The sequence below is a fragment of the Melopsittacus undulatus genome, chromosome 5 (genome assembly GCF_012275295.1).
Source record: "Melopsittacus undulatus isolate bMelUnd1 chromosome 5, bMelUnd1.mat.Z, whole genome shotgun sequence".
Classification (NCBI taxonomy): Eukaryota; Metazoa; Chordata; class Aves; order Psittaciformes; family Psittaculidae; genus Melopsittacus; species Melopsittacus undulatus.
In genome coordinates, this window is record NC_047531.1 from 27,286,694 (window position 1) to 27,307,379 (window position 20,686).

Sequence of the window (20,686 nt, forward strand, 5' to 3'; positions counted from 1 at the left end):
AAACAAAAAATTTTATTATTTTCCCTTTCATAGCAGCCTTATTGATTCATTCTCTGTTAATACTGACAGATCTTGTATGTGTTTCTGCATTTTCCCTGCAGGTTGAAAATCTGAAATGCTTTCCTCTTCAGTATTTGTGTGAAGTTAGAAATCTCAACAAATAAAAGTTCCTGAAAATACTGTTTCTAGGTGACATTATTTTCTTCTAAAGTAGTTCCTGTTAAAGGCAGCAGGGAGGCTCACTCTTTTACTGACATCTTATATATCCATACACCTTTATTTGTATATACATCTCTCTATATACATCATACATGTGGGGATGTGTCTGTGTATATGCTGGCATTAGCCAGCTGGCTGGGTGCAGGGATCCTCTTCATTGCAAACTGGGCTTAAGCAAAAGCTGTGCTAGAGACCATTCCTTAAACAGTGCAGATTTTCTATCCCAAGCAAACTAAGACATTGTGCTTTCTCCCTTGGAGGCAGCTGGTGAAAGATTGACTGCTCTTATTCCTATAAATCAGGTGGGTTTCTTTTATTTATATGTTTTGCAATAGAAGGTTTTGTGAGTGAAGGGCTGTGTGTCACCCATCCTTGATGAGACCCATCACCATTATTTGTCTCTGTTCTCATCATCAAACTAGTGGCTGTGTTTTCTGCCAGGTTTTACTTGGAAGCTAAAAACCATTTTTAAAAGCAGGTCTACATTGCTGAACAGTTTGCAGGTTTATGGCTCTGCTACTTTAAAAATAGCTTCTTAGAAATTTCAGGGGACTTTTCTGTACTTGGAAGAAAATGGTGTTGTCTTTTATATATAGAAATGGCATACATGGGAAGTGGTTTACACAGCCAGACTTCTGAAACATGTAACTACCATTTAGCCAATTTGCTGCCCACTTCCTAAGGCTTGACATAAGCAGATTTTCTTTTTTTAGGTTGCCTCAATCTATTGCCAAGGCAAGCTCCCTAGTGATTTATTACTTTTTTAAAAAATCTGAAACTGCAATGTTCCTCTTCTTTTCAGGAGCTGTAATTTATTTCTGTGACAGCTGTGATTTGCTGAAAGCTCAGCCATTGCTGGTGGTTTGTAAGGCACAGTCATTCACTCCACATTGTGAAGTCCATTCAGAGTGTGCCTCACCAGCAGCAGCCCATACTGGCTTCAATGAGGACATCTCCAAGGTCTGCACTTTCCCAGCAATCCCCCATGCCTGGTACATACCTGGCAGTCTTTCCAGTGGTGCATGTCCCATGCCATGCCCTTCCCCACAGACAGGGCTGCTCCAGCTCGCTTGGTCTGCCAACCTACTGTCATATGATGCAGCAGAGGGCAGTGAACACACCTGAGAGCTAAAAGCACGTATACTTTAGGTTTGTGTTTTCGTTAGACTGTCAGATGTAAAATTGCCACATGGCCAGAGAGTTCTCTGGTGGCCGTGCTTAGAGAGATGCTGAAATGACCCAAACCAAGGTAAGATCCTGTTAACTTCACAGAATCATAGAATGGTTTGGGTTGGAAGGGACCTTAAAGATAATCTAGTTCCAACCCTACCTGCCACAAGAAGGGACACCTTCCACTAGAGCAGGTTGCTCAAAGCCCCTGAGCAACCTGGCCTTGAACACTGCCAGGGATAGGTCATCCACATCTTCTTCGGGCAACCTGTTCTGATGACTCAGTAACCTGACAGCAAAGAATCTCTTTCTAACATCTAATCTAAATCTCCCCTCTGTTGGTTTAAAGCCATCTTCCGTTGTCCTATCCCTATATACCCTCATAAGAGTCCCTCTCCAGCTTTCTTGTTGGCCCTTTTAGGTACTAAGAGACTGTTACAAGGTACTCCCTAAGCCATCTCTTCTACAGGCTGAACAAGCCCAATTCTCTCAGCTCTCTCATCATCTTTGTGGCCCTCCTCTGAACTCGCTGCAACAGCTCCATGCCCCTCTTGTGTTTGGGGCCCCAGAGCTGGATGTATGACTGCAAGTGGGGTCTAATTAAATTGCAGTATAGGGGGAGAATCCCCTCCCTCATCCTTTGGTCACACTCCTGATGCAGCCCAGGACACGGTTGAAGAGTGGCATCGCTTCTGAGAATCAAGAATTTTGTTTTATTTCACAGTGAAGCAAGCTACCCAAGTTCAGGTGGGTACACCCGATCTGCAGAGCTAGCCTCTGACTGGGACATATTCCCAGCCTGCTCCTGGGAACCTATGGAACAATGTGTGCAGGTCAGAACTGGGAAAAGAGAGCTCATTGCACCATGTGGGTGTATATGTGGGAAGTTTCAAATGATGCAATACCACTTTATTAAGTTCTCTCTCATAATTTAGAGCCTTTCAGTGGGTATAGCTGATTTTACTTCAGCTACTAATACAGACACTCTCAAAATCTGCCTGGCTCCAGCCAGGTTTCAGTCAAGACTGCACTATTTCCCAGTAAGGGCTGAAATTACACAGCTCAGTGCCAAACAGACATTTTCTGACTGACTGTACATACGTAAGAGGTGAATCCACCTCTCTAATGCAATAATTCACCACTTGGGATGTGTCAGTCACTGTAAATAATCATGTTTCAAACCCTTTGGATGAGAGCCTATAAAATCCAATTATCTTACAATTTTTACCTGGAATTGCAAAGCAATCAGAAGAAAGAAAACGATCTTTGTAGTGGCATGTGTGCTGGCAATGATGATAAGGCAGTGAGCTCTTTTTAGTCACTAGAGAGGTATTTTAAAGTATTCATGTTACCATTATTGCATCAGAAGAGCATCATGCTTTCTCCTTATCTCAGCACCAGTCTCCCCCTCTGCTCAGGTGATTTTTTTCACGTGATTCCTTGGTGACTTTAGGGAAAAGCTGAGTTTGGTTTAGTAGGAATCTCCTTTCTTTCAGTGGTAGCCTCAAATCATGCTTTCTTCAGGTGATAATTCAGCAGCTGATGCTATTAATCCACCAACATTTGTAACCTACAGTAGTGACCATCACCACACTATACACATCCAGGCACCACCAGCTCTCTCTGAGGCAACAGCACAGGCAGAGATGCTCCTTTTCCATCCACATTAATCTTCCTGCAGTGTGCTAAACCTCTGGGGAAGCCACAGAAAAGTTTATCTTATTAACTATTTTAAGTATCAATAATAAGTTGGGTTTTGCTAGGAACATGACAGAAGGGTACCCGTGATTAACCAAAACCCAGAAGCACCGTTTTGATGGTGGCACTCGAATGCTTCTAAATACAGCCTCTTCTCACTGACAGCCTCTGATAGGTTAGAGGTGGCAATCCTGGTTACCTGAGTCAGATCCTGCTTCCCAGGCCTAGTGAAATCAAACTCCAACAAGGTTCATGACTCTGTGAACTGAATACTGAATGCTCGCCACCTCACCTAGACACAATGTGAGATGTCACATCCTGCACCTTGAGGGGCTTGCTCTGGGTGCTGTAGTTCTCTGGATGTGAAAGCTTGCAGTGAGCTCCCATGCATCATGCAGATGGCTGCAGGGGACACTGATACACCAGCTCTGCGTGAGGCAACAGGGAAACTTGAGCTGAAAGACAGAGGGGTGAAGAGTCAGTGAAGATGAGGCAGAAGGCTTCAAGAAGGAAAGTGTATTATTTAATAGAGCTGAGATGAAACACTTCCACATCAACTGTGCATGCTGGCAGACACAGAACTGTGATTTACTGCTGCTGTGTCACATGCAGCACATGGTGGCTGGCCAAAGGACCCAGAGCTGTGGCCAGTCAATAGGACAAGTACATCACACTGCAGAAGATTTACTCTATTCCCTGGAGTAAATCTGTAAGGAGATCTCTCCAGAGAAGTTGCACTCCCTGCAAACAGATGAATTTCGGAGAGCCCCAGGTCAGCTGAAGCTGGCTGGGATTCCTGAGATTACCCAGTCCAAGCCCTATTTGAAGCAGGATGCTCCAGGCCATGGCCAGCTGCTATCAACAGACACCTGGTCTGGGGAAGGGGGGAGAAACTGCCAGGTTAGGTGACCCCAGGGAAGCTGGGCCAGTTCACAGTGCCTGCTGCCTGCAGCAGGTTCCTCCCTGTGCTGGGACAAGGCAGGAGGGAGGGGAGCTGCAGGTGAGCAAGGAACAAGGCTGGGTACTGCTGCTCTGCCCCCACCTGCCTCTCCTACCTCTGCTCACCCAAGTTTCCCTCAGCAGTGAAGAGCAGCAGTGTTTCACCCAACACCAGCTCATCCCCTGGTGCCACCCCAGCACCTTGGGCTAGACTCAGGGCACTCAGTGCTCTCCCAGCAGAGACTGGGGTGTCCCGATGCTTTCAGTGTCCCCCTGCGAATCCCACCCACCACAATGAGACCTGACATGTAAAGGTGACCCTGGCTGGTACCAGGCTGCAGGTGGCACTCAGCCACTACCCAACTTCAGAAACTTTGCTGCCCTTGGGGTTTTTCCATCATTTTTGGCAGCCCATGAGAGGAGTGCAGCAGGGACACCCACCCCAGCCCCAGCTTAGCTCCAATGCTGTGTGGGGCAGCTGACTCCCCCTGACTCCCCCCTCCCTGCCCTTCCCAGCCAGCCTGGGGGCTGTGAGTACCCCAACACCAGAGAAGCCACATCAGAGGCTGGCTCTGGCTGCAGTCACATCTTGTGACAGTCCAGTAACAGGGCACACTGTTGTATCAGACATCAATGTGAACGTGGGATGTGGTGACAGCTGGCTGGGGACATGGGGACCCGGCAGCCTCAGCTGTGGAAATGGCTTTGGGAAGAAGAAAAAGCTGCAGGGAGGGAAAGCTGCAGATGCCGCAGCGCTACCCAAGGGAACCAGAGGTACATGTAAACAGGTCAGGTGGGTGGCATCAGCCCTGAGCACTGTAATACAAACCCTGTACAGTCTTGGAGAGCAAAAAACCAAACCCAGGTCAGGGGTTCTGCAGCCCGGAATGCCATGACGAGGTCTCACCCCGCTCCCATACCTTGTCACCAGGGACAGGGAGCTGGGCATGGGGGTGGGGGTAATTCTCTCTCTATGTCTCTTGATAGATTAAGCAGTGAACAAGTCGTAGAGCAGTGCCCAAAAAATGTAAACACAAAAATAATTGGAGAATAAGTCTGTGACTATCTGAGATCTGGGGGGGGGGGGGGGGGGGGGGGGGGGGGGGGAAAGGGGGAAAAAAAAGGAAAGAAGAAGAAAAACCAAACAGAGACACCGAAAGAGAGATTTAGACCATTCAGTCTGCTTAGCAGATCAAAAGGAAAACCAACTTCTGCATAGAGGTGGCACCACAGGGAGCAAATACTAAGGGACTCCAGTGCCATTATCTACCCAAGGCTGACAGCGCTCAGCACCTGTCTCCCTGCTGGTCTGCAGGATGAGACAGCCCAGCTCTCCTCTCACGCCGTGCTCTCTTGCCATGGCTCTGAAAAGCACCACGCATCCTGACTTGTACGCGTGGCAACCCTGTAGTGCTTGAGCAGGAGCTGCTGCATCCTCAGCCCTGTGCCTCTCTTCTGTCTTTGCTTCCCTGTATCCAGGATAGCCTGACGCTGTCCTTGTCATCGTGTAGTGGTGTGGCAGAAGCACCATGTCCCCACACTAACTGTCCCCCATACCCTATGCCCCTGCTTCCTTCCTCCAGCCCCTCCTAGGGATTTGCTCCTTGCTCTTTCTGCCTGTGTTTCCTCGGCAACCAATCTCAGCTCCACATGTCACCTTCATTATGAAGTTTAACTATATCCAGCCCCTCTCTGCCCTCAAACTGCTTGTGCATCTCCAACCACCTCTCTGATGGGCACCAAAACCCCACTGCTCCTTCAGGTGTGGACCTTCCCCACCTCTCCTTTCATCACCTTTGATGAGATTTAAGCAAGTACCACCTTTGATGATATTTACATCTTAATGTCTTGTAAGACTGCGGGCAGGTCATTTTGGGTGTGTGCTTCTCTTTCTACATACACAGCTTACTGCTCTGTAATAAGACACCCTGCTTTTATTTTTGGCATTATGGATTCTATTAGCACTTCCATGGGATTTCACAGTACCCAAAATCACTGTGTGCTAGCTAAGGCAGAGGTTTCGCTCATCTGAAAAACAGATGGATCCTTATATCCTCCTGAAACCCATACCCAAAGGTCTCCTAATAAACAAAACCCACACGTCTCTCTCTAGAGGCCTCAGAGCAGATTTGTTGTCCCTTTTTCTATCAAAATCAAGATGCAGAAAATGTTTCTGGTACTCCTGCAGTTAACTCTCAAATGGCAAAAGCTTTCTCAATTTCAGCTCTATGCAGAGCTTCTCAATTACATACCTGCATGGGTACAGGGTAGGTCATGTATGCTAAACAAGTGAGTGTAAACCTGCCTTGGTGACCAGCTGATGAACAGGACAGCTCCATGCCAAGGCTGGTGGACTGGTTTATGGCAGATGCATGTGACTATTTCCCCACAGATTTCAGCTGGTTGCTTGCCAGGCTGAATGTGTTCATCTCTCCATCAGGAGAAGGGTGGAGATGCCGTTCATTTTGGGTCAAGTGATGTGCTGGAAATGAAACTGCAGCAGCTGAAGAGCCCGAGTACGTGGAGCTCTGTGCGGGCAGGGGCTGCAGGGACAGCAGCTCAGGAGATGTTCCCTGGCAGCTCTCTTCAACCAGTCCAGCAGAACCCAGCTGGGGACCACGAAGATCAGAGAAAAAGGACTTTCTTTTTAAGCTTACCTTTAACTTCTCACCTACCTCCTGTGAATTGTAGCAGCCTTGAAAGCAAACACTTCACTCCATACACAAAGCTAAGGCCATGCAGCACTGTACAGATGACTTCGGGTAGGATGCAGCACCACCCTGCCTCAGTCCCTTGGGGGTCTGGTCCTGAAAATGCTCACAAGGATTTGGGAACAAGTACTGCTGCTGCCTGCAGTTCAGTTCTGCAGGTGGCAGAATGTGTTCAGCAGAAATCAATTCATCAGTAGGTCTCCTTTGATGGTAGCCAGAGCAGAGGGAAATGGGAGAAGGCAAAAAATTGAGTGTTTGACAGCAGAGCCACCAGCTTTTCATTATCTTACAACACTGTCATGTGGATTTGGTGACAAGTAATCTGAACTGCAGCCACTCATCACCTTTACAAGCACTATCAGCCAGAAAGCTAAAAACATAACCTGTCAGTGCACCATGATTAGCTCCCTCTCTCCCCTCCTGGAGATAAGCACTGCCACAGACACACATTGCAGTCTCCTGCTGCAAGCATCTATCTCTCCATCAGCTGTACTACTGCTGGCTGTGATCTCTTTGTGTCCCAGACCAAAAGGCTACAGCTCTGTCAGAGGCAACTCTGGACCTTGTAAGGATTCAATCATAGTACCTGCAGTAGGTCGGGGTAACAGGATCACTTTCCACTCAGTCTAGTGGATTCAATTCCTCTGCCACACTGGGGAGCACAAGCCAGAGCAGCCCCCAGCACAGTATGGCCATGGTTTATCACCAAACTGGCTTTAGCCAGTTTAGTGGAGATAGACATTTCCCCATTAGAAAATTGCAACTTCTTCCTTATCCCCAGCTGGTAAACAAGTCTGAAGGTATAACTTGTCACAAAACTGGTGTGTGTTTGGGCAGGGGACATTGAGACAGTCTGCAGCTCCATGTAGCTGCATTCAGCTCTTCAAACAAATCCTCTGGAAGAAAGGGATACTTGTCCAGTGTGCCATCATCACAGAAACGCTCTCTGGTTTTAAACACATCCTACTGGGATCATATTCAAAGTTATCTTCACCCTTCACTTATTTCAGGCAAGCCCATGGGCTATTTCAGCTCATTTTGCTGAGCAATGCAATTTTGCAGCTCTAAAAGGTGACTCGAATACCTGAACAAAGGAAACCTTGAGAAAGATTCTGTTATTAAGTATCTCACTTTTTATTTTGTTCATTTACACTTCTGGCACTGACAATTCTTTGAAGATATTTATTTTCATGTAAAGACCAAACTTCATTAAAGCAATCAGAAGTCAGTTGAATAATTTTACATCACTTAAGTTCCAGAAAATGTACACCACTTTCATACATTGTAGGCTTGACTGGTTGCAAAAGGAAATGGCACATGTTTGACATGGTTAAGAAGTAACTTGGACAGCCCAGCGATTAGTTTTGCCAAAACCCGTTTTATACTGAATACCATAACATGCACCCAGGGATTACAGTATGCCTGATGGCACCATGTGCATGTTCTTACTCAACATGGCATTATTACTATCCATTTGGTCTCTAATAATGTCTAAAATTTTCTACATAGACTAAAACTGATCGGTGGTTTTGTAGGGGTGTGAGATTTATGATGGAGAGCAGAGATGTGACTCGTGCCACTTCCCAGCAATGCCCTGGACCAGCAGAACATTGAATGCATGGAGAGGATCAAGCATATGAATAATCTTATTGATTTCGCGGGGACTACTTGAACACTTAAAATCGAACAGCTGGCAGGCGTGCCAGAGGCAGGGCCTGTGGTGTAACGCAGCATCCCAGCACCACAAAACTGACTCGTATCACAGCTGCTGAGGACCCAGGAAGTTTCTCCTGCAGAAGTCACGATGATGGTCATACATTCAGTCCTCTCTAAAGTCCATGTAATGTTTAAGGCAGCGAGAGACAATTGCCTTTATTTTAACATCTCAGAAATGAAAGTTTCCTTTAGAAACAGGTGGACAATATTCCTGATTAACCAGTGTGCCCCATACTGACATAAATGCAATGGAAAGCCAAACCAAATTTTGACAAACTATCTCAACAGAATAGAGGACTACAACTGGAGTTCAAGCTTTATAATTACACATGCCAGATCATTCACATGTAACAAACCATTGAAGGACAATGTGAAAAAGTGGGGATTTAGATGAAATCTGTATTCTTGAGGCCTGATGGTGGTCGAACTTCCCCTGGAGTGAGTGAGCTCTACTGAAGCTGATGAGCGAGCACCTCTGGTGAAGAGGCGTGAGGACGGTTAAAAACATGCTGCTCTGTTCACACTAACAGGTATTGTGGCTAGAGTATATTCTCATATACAGAACTCTGGAACACTATTAACACCCATTTACAAAACACTACAGTGATGATTATTGGCACATAAAAAACTCCTTCTCTATATGAAAACATACACAAAATAGATAAGAACTGCCATTTTTTCAGACTTTTAAAATCTATATATAGTTGCCTTTAAGGAGTTTTAACCCCCAATATCACAAACAACAATATTTCTTTAACAATGTTCACCTAGATTTTACTGTGCTGACATTTGTAACACTGCCACAACCTAGACCACTTTGTGGATTATGCTTAACTGTACTGTATACAAGGTGATGGAGATCGATAGAAAACCACTAAGATTTTTGCACAAAAATGTGACTCATTAAAATCCAGAGAACGACTGAGTCACTTCATAGGCAGCAGCTACATGTAAGCTGTAAATGGTACCCGCAATAAAAACACATTTTGCCATAAAGCACATATTGTGGCATTATCTGCTTCTGGCCTGGTACACAAAGCTTGATTTTCTACCCAACGCAGAGGAATGGGTTTGGTTAGCTTGACTCTCTCAGAAAAAAGTGCACAAACATCTTACTCTCAAAAGTGCTTTACAGAACTGCCTCTTCTGCCTTGATTTCTACCCCGAGATCTCTGTGCTGTGAAGACTGCCTGTTTCTCCTTTTCTCTCTCTCTCTCTCAGGTAACAAACCCTTTTACGTAAGTACAAGTAAAATGTCAAGAAGACCACGTTAGAAGAGAACTGACATTAAGTAGAAAGCTGGGTATAAAGCTGACAAATACAGGGTCCATCTTCTATTAGCCTACTGTGTACCTGTGGGACTGTGCCCAACACCCTCATGGGTGAAGGAAAGATCTTTGCTCAGAGCCTCTGGCAGCCCCTGGAAGTCTGAACTTCTCCCCAGTGCTCAACACAAATGACTAAGAAAGGCAAAAGATTTCACCAAGGTAACAAGCACTAGCTTTGCAAATTCCATTGCCACATTCTCACCTCTGTGTAGGCAAGGGAGAGGAGCACTTGTGTGCTTCTCCCCCATTAGACTGTCAGTTCTCCTGCTCCCATCCACAGGACCAAGGACAGTCCCTTGTTCCCACCATCCTTCTCCCACATGGGAGACAAGCCAGAGACTGCTCCTCTTGGCTATGACACCAGTCTCTACTGAAATATGACCTTGTGGGGCTTTTAACACATCATTTCTTTCTTTTTGCCTTCCAACCCTAACTCCTGCACCAGTGAAATGCTAAATTTACCAATTCTTGCCAAAATAAGTCAGAACGATGATCCTCAGGATGTATGTGCTCTAGACCCAAAATTTCTCACAGGGCTGTCACTGCAACTCACAAGGTAGCAACATCTACCATATCCCTAAGGTGCATGTATAGCAATGCAGTTCAGCTCTCCAAATGAGTCCTGGGCCATGCTTTGTTTCTATGCCTATTTTGCGAACAGGTTTGTTTCTCTTGTTAAGATGATTTTGATCAGCAAAGTGACACAGGGAAGAAAGAAGTGGCAAATTATCTCAACGTCCCCCCAACACTTTGAATTTCAACATGGTGAGCAAACTACTATATATGAATTAATGTGAAATACATTTTAAAAGATTAAAAATGCATCAGGACTTGTTTCCTTTATCCTTGCTGTTAGATCACAACATGAAGAGTCGGTAGATCAATCAGAACTGAAATATCAGTGTTGTGTATAAATGTGTCCAACTCTACCAGCATTACTCCAGCACTCCTGATGCACAGAATACCTGAATTAAGTGTGCAGTCTCTGTGAAGAAACAAATGCACATCTTCTGCAGAAAGCTTTCAATAAAATGATATTGTGCTTAGACACATGATTTACTTCATAAATTAAAATCCTGCCATAAGAAATTATTCAGCTACCCTGTAGTATTATTCTTTTATCTGGAATGTTACTAAGTCTACCTTTAGCAAAAATCTCTCAAAACTTAAAATATGCACAAATATAAAAATCTTTGCAAAATAGAAACATTTAATTTTCTTGATACACTATAAATTTTCACAGATTCTAAAAATAAAACCCTAATTGCTAAGACTTATTTGAAGTATTTGATCTCATTTGTATTACACATGATGCTTCATACTCAGTTCAGCGTTTCTAAGGTATGGAATATTGTCTTGGTGTAAAGCAACCCTGAAAGGAAGACTTAAACCCAACTCTGCGCGCGGGAAAGGGGGAGCAACAATCAAGAACCTAATTTACTTTGCACCCTCATAGCCAATAGCAATGATGAATAAAATGCGCGAGTTTCAATCATTTTGCCTCTAGAAAAAGGGTAGGGGATGCAAACCTTCAGAAAACTGCTTTCAGTAAGACTGAACTCATGTGAGAAAACGGGCCCAGTGCTGTACATAGCCGAGGGCCACTCCCGAGAGCATCTGTGAAACAGGGCTGGCAAAGAGAGATGTTCTTCTGCTGCTAAAAAGCCGCAGCACCGCCTGCAAAACAGAAAAGGCTGACCTTGTGACAGTGATCTTTCTAGTGACTTTCCTTTGGTTATGCCCAATAAGTGCAGTGGTTTCCTCTACCTGTGGACACAAGTGCAACGAAGCTTGAGGTCAGCACTACCACTGTGCTGGCACAGGGACAATCCCCAGCTTGTGCCCTGCTCCAGCAATACACATCACGCAAGGGAACGTTCATAGGTGTAACAGTGAGTGTGGGCTTGTGATTTTGAGGGGATCAGAACCAAAAGCCCTATTCTCAAAAGCCAGTAAACACTCACTTAAACCTATCAACCATATGAGCACAGGTTGGGTGTTACACACCTATTCATGCTGTTCTGGGTAACAAAACTGCTCCAAAACAGGATCTTCAAATACATATTTGTTGGATTTAGGAAGAAACAAATTTTCCCTTAAAACTGTGCCACGTATCCCTTTTTCTCATTTCACATTCTGCAACTTCTGTGAAGGCTTCAAAGAGGTGACAGCCTAACAGAGGCATCCTGTGGCGGGTGCATTCGTAGACAGGTCTGAAGACCTGAGTGTTTGCAACAGCTTGTGCTCTCAAGCACAGAGATATTGTGCGCTTCAAGGGGAGGCAAGATGGAAGGTGTGAGAATCCAGCCCCCTCGCTGCTCAAGCTGATGTTTAAGGTCGAGCCACTCTTGGCAGCGATTCATTTGAAATTCCCTCTATCGACTCTGTTTTCCCTTTTTAATCCCCGTCAAGTCACAGAATGCTTTAAAAGATTTTCTCTCCAAAAATATTTCCTCAACTAATGAAGTAAAAAAGGCAGTAACACAAAATACAGCCAGTTGCTGAAGGTCAGTAACTGGAGAGTAAGCACACCTCTCACAGAAGCTCAGATAACATAATGTCAGAGTTCTTTACAACAAAACCCAACATTATCGAATTAAAGTAATTTAGTAACAAATGTCCAGTCTCAGTTTTGATAGTAATCCTACATTTGAAGTGTTTTTCAACTGAAGACAAGCCCACAGAGCAGCTCTATAAAAGCTAATGAACCAAACAACTTCTTTAACCTTTACACAATGAAAAATGAATGTACTTTTACCAAATGAATGGGGGGGCAGCCCACAGGCAGAGGAGGTTTTCCACATTCTTTCATGAAGCAAATGTTTCAAAGATACGAATTTGAACTGCTGATGCTTTCAAACTCGTATCTCTGAAGGCTTAAAGCAGCAAGGGCAGGGCGAGGAAAAAAAATAACATCATATTTGTATGTAACTGCATAAAATTCAATTTTCCAAGGCAAGCAATCATGGCAGGTGAATAAAAACCCGTTCACATTTTCATTACCATGCTAAAGGCAGCCAAGTTGATTTTTGTGCCTGACATTTTCTTGACAATTTTGCAATGCTTCAGTAAGGCAATTAACATGAGATGTAGGCTTCTGCCCACTGCTAATACTTCTCTTTAGATCCAGCAAGACACTGGTTGACTAAGGGCATTTGAAAGAAGAATGTGCTGGCATTCATCTAATCTGCACATATGAAGATAAACTGAAGGCAGTATGATTATTCATGAGCAAAAGGTGCAGGAGGGATGACCACTGTGCGTTTAGCAGAACAAAACACCTCCCCTCCTTTTCTTTCTTTCAGTTCATGATATTTTGTGTTCAAAGCCAGGCCCAGACCCAAATGTTCAAATGCAAAAAGGAAAACAAAATTATTTTTTTCCCAATTAACTGAAGCCTCCATGTTGTACCCAGCCATAAACACCAGTCCATTTGTACGTGTAGACACACACTTAGCTCTGTTTTCCTGCTGTTAGGTAGTTAATTTTGGCAGCTTCTCTCACAAACACTAACTCCTGACTGCAGAGTGTACTTGAGAGCAGCAGTGGCAAGATAACCCGGTGTAACACCTACCCTAGTGAAGCTCCCCTCAGGCAAGTATAGCTCTCTACTTGTTATCTCAAATAAATGAAAATGGAAATTCTCTTGGGACAAATCTGGTAAGTGTTCCCTCCATAGACATAGCAGGTATTTGTATGTTCTTAATCAGTTACACCTTTCCAATGGTTACCACTGCAGCAGCTTATGCACTCGTCATCTGTTGGATTGCACAGCAGAGCTATTTCCCAGGCTGCTGTGGCATAGGGATCCAACAAACGGCTGCTTTCTGATTAGTCACTCTGTACCCCTTGTCACTATTGAAGATAAGGACCACCACTGACCATCTAGGATAGCCTTCTTTATTTGTCTGGTGCAGTGCACCCTACTAACTACCTCGGGATGGTGCAGTGTTGCACACACATGGTGAATTCACATAATTGTGGAATTCAGTCTCTTTTAGAAGCCATTGCTTTGAGTTATCAAGAAAACACTAGCATTCTGAATATCCTCCCAAATGGAGCATTTTTGAACATGAAGGCATTTTTAACTAGACAGTAGAAAGGAGAACCAGACCAGAAGCAGGGCAGTGAGGTCATCAGAGAGCTGCTTTTCCCCCAGAAGGCTTTTAAATGATTAAATACACCAGCAGCTGAAAATTATTCCACATCAGAAGCATCATTGTCAGAAAGATGGTAATTACTTCCCTTCACCCGAATATATTCAATATACCTCCCTTCATCAGAATCCGACATACCACATGTACATAGCCTGTTTTCAAACAAAGACTCAATTTCCTCTAGTTTTTTCCCTTTAGTCTCAGGAAGGCAGCCATAGATGAAAACCAGTCCCAAGGCAGCAAGCCCTGCGTAGAGGAAGAAGGCTCCTGCAATGTAAAACAGTATGCACAGTCAGTTACAGAAGTCAGTTCCTATCCCTTCTCTGCTCCAGAGCAGAAGGAGCAGCAGAAGCAGCAAGCTGCAGATACCACACGAGTACATAAAAGCAAAGCTTGAAGCTTTACTGCACCATTCCATACCAGAGTAAATTAACAAAACCAATTTTATTTCACATGGAATACACACCTTTTGTGGGCAATTCATTCTGCTATTAAAATGAACAGCAATTAAACAACTATGTATCAAGTCAAGAGCTCAGTTTATCGTAAAAGTGAAGGACACACTCAGAGAGCCCCCTAAAATGAGAAACTTTAGAAGAAAAGAAATAGCCAGGATTAAAATAATACTTGTGACTCTTACATCTAATTGTTATTTAAAACTCCTCTGCAGGGACAATTAGCACAGAGAAGGAGCTTGTTCCCACCCACAACCCACCATACCTAGGGGGGCAGAGAATGTACTAAAGGACCAACAAACATTTATCTGCCATGTGTTTCTAGACTGATGACTCAAAAGAATGACAAGTAGAGCTGAAAGGCCCTGTACTAGCAATGATGTGAAGGTCACAGCAATTCCCTAGCAGTTTAATGTAATTTAAATGACTTGTACTGGAGTGGTTGAGCAGTAATCTGACAAACTCTCCACACGCCCCAGCAGACAAGACTTAATCAAAAGCTGGGAGTGGGGTGGCAGCATCTTAGAAAGGTAATTCTGCAAGGACCATCTGATACTGACCTTGGATACCACCATGAACTGGAAAAATGCACATGCTGTCTCCTGAGTGGGAATCAGCATGTTTCAGCAGGTCCAAAGTAGGAATTTTTCCAGCTTCCCAGTTTCCATGAACTGTCTAGGTTCCCAGTTAAGAAATGTTTCTCATGAAAGCTGGACCAGACTCTGTGATCCAGGCAGCTCGTATCTTTAGTAAGATGCATCTCTAGTCTTACTAAACCATGGTGGGTTGAGAACACTGCATTCACACTTGACATTTCACAGCAAAACCAACTAAGTGACCCAGAATCAGCAGAAAACCTATGTGCCAATGGTAGTACTGCATGCACAGACTCATACTGTTTCTTACCATAGTATGTCAGATATTCAGCCATATGCAGAAACGTCAGTGACACAAGCACATTGAAAACCCAGTTGACTCCAGAGGAACACGCATTTCCTGTACTCCTAGCCCAAAGTGGGTAAATTTCAGAATTGACAGTCCAGGGCATAGGGCCCATCCCTGAGAATTAGGAAAAAAGGAAAACCTCAGTTTAACAGCTGGACCCAAAAGTAAATTTATCACAGAGCCTCACTATTTGACATTCTACCTTTACTTTTTTAACTTGTATGTGAAAACAAACGTTTGCTTACCAGGTGCAAAGAAAACTAAGTACAAAATAAGGCCCAAAAGTGCTGTCCAAGAGTATGGAGTGGGGCAGAAATTGTATGCCCAAAACAAACCTTCCTTTTTGAATGCTGTTTCATTTGAACACCTGAAAAATAACAAAAAAACTTCATATTAAATAATTTTAAAGGAAATAGATGACATTTTAATCTAAATATGGCTAGTAATAGAATCACAGAATCACAGAATGGTTTGAGGTGGAAAGGACCTAAAAATCATCTAGTTTTAACCATCTGTCATGGGTAGGGATGCCTTACCCTAGACCACATTGCCCAAGGCTCTGCGCAACCTGGCCTTGAACACCGTCAGGGATGGAGCATTCACAACATCCTTGGGCAACCCATTCCAGTGCCTCACCACCCTTACAGTGAAGAACTTCTTCCTTGTATCTAACCTGAACTTCCTCTGTTTATGTTTAAACCCATTACCCTTTGTCTTCTAAAAGGTGACTAAGGTACAATTAAGATGAAAAATGTAATACCTGTTAATTTTATCAAGGCCTTTGAGCCTAGACCAAGATTCAAAAATGTGCTTTTTCCCAAGCCTGGTCTTTGGAAGCATAACCAGCAGAACATTCCTGAATTTAAACACCTGCCTTTGATCTACAGATCTCCTCCAAATGACTAGTCTTTACTATATGTGAGGTCATACAAAAGCTAAGACCATTCAAATGAATATCACACAAAGCAAAAAGAGCTGCAGCAGCAGGACTTTGAGCTAAAAATGCTTCATGCAAGGATTTAAGGTCAAATAGAAGTTAGTCCTTACGTCACTGATGAATTAACCATATGCTGCACACTTTGGATGTAATCAGTAATGCCTATGGAATGTGCCAAGGTCAAGTGAAGTTATAAGGAGAAGAAGCCTATGCTTTTCTTTTCCACACAGTGAAATAATTTAGAAGAAGCATTTCTAATTAGCCAGTAAAAATAAGAATCAGACCAGAGGTGAACCAAGCCTGAGCTGCTGGAAAAAGAAGTGTCTCTATTTGCAAGGACTTTGTGGAAATGAAATATTTTGAGGAACAGGTATAACCACAGGTACTCAGCTTCAGTGCCAACAATATTTTAAGTATTTTAAAGGAATACTGGTAACTTTTTTTCTTTCACTTTTCTTAAATTAGCATTTGTTTAAAGGGTCCACAAGTCACAGCTGTACCTAGAGAAACTTTTCAGCTGCAACCCCATCAATTGCAGACATCACCCTCTGATATGGAAACAATGCTATTTACTTGAAGAGAAGACCTCAAAGAGAGATGAACATCTGTCTGGGCTATGATTTACAGGTCAATTGAGAACTTATGTGAAGGATATGACACTCTTGATAGTAGAAAAAACAGAATGAAGATGCCTACGAGTGAGAGCTTGGCAACAAGTGGTGAGATTGTGGAGTAACAGGCACCCTGGTGTGTTTCAGAGGAGCTACCACCACTGCAGTTGACTTTCAAAAGCAAATTCAAAGAACCCACTTCTCTAACTGTTCTGTTAAGAAATAGCCAGCCAGCCCTAGGTTGAACAGGAATATGCTAAGCACTGATGGCCAACCCACCACGAGAAATCCCGCTTATGTTGGCATGGATGTACCAACAGGACAACAAGTAAAGCAGGATATCACTGTGAAGTCCCAAGCCTGATCTCAAGACAGCTGGAAATCCGAAGTTCAAATACATTTAAAAGAGAGAGGTTAACCCAACAAATACTGCGCAAATGTACAGCAAACCCCAGCCAAACCCTAAAGCTGCCTTGATGACAGTAAGCTGTAAGATCTGCAGTTCCACCTTGCACTTGAGCAGCAACTGACCATGTAGAGAAGGCATTCTCTGGAGAAATGGCAATCCCTTGATATGTTGCCAGCAAAGCAGGCAGTGCTGGTGCACACCCTTCCACCCTGCTGCAGCCCTGCCTTGCAGAGCTACCCCACAAAGCCCCTGTCATCCAGTGCATACAGATTCACTTTCAGTCTGGAGATGAAATACAAGTAGAAAACAAGCCAGCTGAACACCCCTCTCTAAGATGTGTCCCTCAAGCCCAGACACAACCAACTCCTAGCCTCAGCTGATGCCTGGCCACTGGAGCACCCATCAGCCTAAGACACTAGCAGCTTCCATGAAAGACCTTTTTCACCTTTTCTTAGCCAAAAGTATTTCTGCCATCTTGCCACTTCTTCATCTTGCTTCTAAGCATCCTCTCAGGTTCCTCTTTCGGTTACTTTGCTCTTTAGTAGCTCAGTTCTACATCTCTTTCTATGCTGAGTGCAAGACACAGATCATTCCCTGTTAGTGTCCACCCTGATGCTTCCCTACAACTCTACATACTCCTCACTGTGCACAGGTTAAACCATATTTGAGCTGTGTCCCAGGTCTAAGATGTATAGAAGACTGAACTGTGCTGGAGAGCCATCCACACGTTTAAAACAGAAGTTCCTTATATGTCACGGAAACGATATTTGAAAGATTAATTACTGTATACTCAGTGACTCTGTTGCCACCTCCTGCTCAGCCCTGCATAGCTGCCCACTCTGCACCTGCACCACTGCCAGATCACAGGATTGCTCAAGTCTGACACCATTTTCACAACATCAGTTCCCCTTCTATTGCTGTTATTCTAATTTCATTTGCAGGTGTTTGGTAATGAATACATACTGATTAGCATTTTAATACATCTTGATGCTGAGACTGGTTCCTCCATTCTGCCCAGCCAGTCTGGCAGCTCCTCAGAGAGAAGCCTTATGCTTTCTCTCAAATGCTACTGTAAACAAAGATGTACTTGGTTTATTATCTTGCATCTATCTCCACCAGAGCAAACCAACCTGCTGATTCATACAGACACAACCACTGAGAGGTCTGGATTTTTAATTCCCTACCATGTTTCCCCAGATGCATTCTACTTTGATGGAGTGGAACACAAATGATACAAGGGAAAAACAGATGTCCCCAAAGCCTCCTATGGCTGAAGCCACAAGTCCATCCTCTGCTGTCTGTCCATAACTGAGAGGAAATTCTATTGCAAGAAAGCAGATTCAATGCACTGAAACAGGAAAAATAGCACTGGAGACTAGACTGAACAGAAACTTTGTAGTAATTAACTGTGCTTTGATTATCCTTCAGTAGTTAACCAGCATGGTACACAGAATAAAAGCAAAGATACTTGCATTTGCTGGTATCTTGCAGTGCTGTCTACATCCAAAAGTAACACACCTCCAAGGCTGGGGATCTGTTCAAGCTCTGTTACTGTGCTAAGTCTATTGCTATACTATTTCTACAAGAGCTACTATTTTGCTGAAGACTATATTAATAATTACTGAGTAATGTGTGATCAGATAAAATTCTGAGTTTTGTCCTGCCTGAAGGGATCATTTACAATGGAAAGTGGATGAGTAGCTACCCAGGCTGAAACACACAGAGGAAAATGCCCTTTAAAGAGCTTACAAGTGAAATGATGCAGTCAGGTATCAGTGCAAAGAGTCTGTAAATACCAGTATGCTGAGTAACAGTCACATCAGTATAAACAGTGAAGACACACCACATCGTTTCCTCTGAAATTACTGCCAAAGTGAAAACATGTCAGCGATACACTGAAAACCTTTGCCGTGAATTTCTTTCATCGCCTATTCTTCACAGAAAATTTCAGATGAACATCTGTTCTCATTAGTGAGAACCCGACCTTCCAACAACTGATGCAAACAATTCAGCTGACTGGAGGTAAATCAGAGCAGCAGTAGATTTCTACGTTATGGGAATTATATGCTTGGTTTCATAATCACAGAATCCATGCTTTATCAGATATGGTTCAGAAGATCTAAAGCTTTGCTCTCCACCTCCTTAAATTACCTTCATATGGCACATAAAAGAAAGTAAGAGAAAAAGAGCTGCTGCAGGCCATCTAAAATGTTATTGCTAATAGCAAGAGGATGAAACAGGATAAGACCATTTCCTTGATCATCTATCTAAATTTTCCTAGTACTTGAGCCAATTTGGCTGTAGAATAAGTCTCAAGTGGAATACTGAAAACCACAGAGAGGGAAATGGCTAGTGGCACCAGCAAGCGAGCACAGCACAAGGCAGAGACAAGCTGATTTTCTTCTCAAATTTCCATAAGTTTTGCTTGGCTGCAGAGTGAGGACTGTGTAGCTTTTGTGGATTCAATGTTTCATTCTCAACAATTCAAGTATCTTGAATGTAAAGGCTGCTGACTTCTCATTGTCTTTTAGGCTCTTCAGACACATCTTAAATGGATTTAGATCAAAAGTCTTAAAAGGTAAAAATTAAAATCAAATTGAGCTAAGGAAATAATTTTTTTCTAAAGAAAATCACTAATGTGATCATTAAATGCTTGTTAGAACAGGTGCATTGCAAAATTACACATTTTACTCCGAGACAGAATTTCACATCAGGCACTGATGGTACAGAAAGATTCCAGACCTAAATCAGTTTCCCTAATTCCCCATTTCTTTGTTGTAGCAAGAGTAAAACCACTTAAGGACTGCTCTTGTGCTAGATTTTTGTGTCCGGGTTATCCAGATGATGACAAACTACAATTTATCAGCTTAGTCTCCAGTTTAACACAAACACACTGGGTTTTTAAAAATCTGTTTTAAAGAGATTTTTAGTCTCCTTTGCAGAGTGATGACTTTTATATCATACCAATCCAACTTAACAATATAGATTTATGCCAACACTATTGACTCATCTTTTCACCTGAAGTCTGGTAATGGAAAGGACAGAAGACCAAACATTCGTAATTCAGAGTTGCTGCTGTTTGAACTGAGAAAAGCTTTTGTGGAAGATGCTTGGGAACTAAGATTATTTATCCACAGGCAATTACTCATCCTGTGGAAGAACGTGGACCTTGACATTTGGGTTAGTTCTCCCAGCTTCAAGCCCCATTTTTTTCTGCTATTTAGTTGCTTGAAAAGATCCCTTACTATCTTTAAATTACTTACAAGACAGAATTTAGCAAGGTAGCAGATTAACTCTGTAATATTTTGGGATATACATGCCACTAAGGAGAACTCTGGAAAATGCCTCTCTCCTGTCTATCAAGTGACCTCTCTAATCCACCCATATACAT

The 20,686-nt window shown here is 43.4% G+C and overlaps 1 protein-coding gene across 1 annotated transcript in view; it reads right to left on the reverse strand.

The window, feature by feature from the left end:
- Nucleotides 1-7,847: 7,847 nt before the first annotated feature.
- SLC2A13 (solute carrier family 2 member 13) overlaps nt 7,848-20,686 on the reverse strand; it is a 160,863-nt gene continuing 148,024 nt past the window's right edge. The window contains exons 8-10 of the mRNA XM_005148416.3: nt 15,584-15,705; nt 15,300-15,452; nt 7,848-14,205 (exon numbers count right to left, since the gene is read on the reverse strand). Coding sequence (XP_005148473.2) covers nt 13,979-14,205; nt 15,300-15,452; nt 15,584-15,705 — 502 coding nt within the window. The 3' untranslated portion in view covers nt 7,848-13,978. The remainder of the gene's footprint in view (nt 14,206-15,299; nt 15,453-15,583; nt 15,706-20,686) is intronic.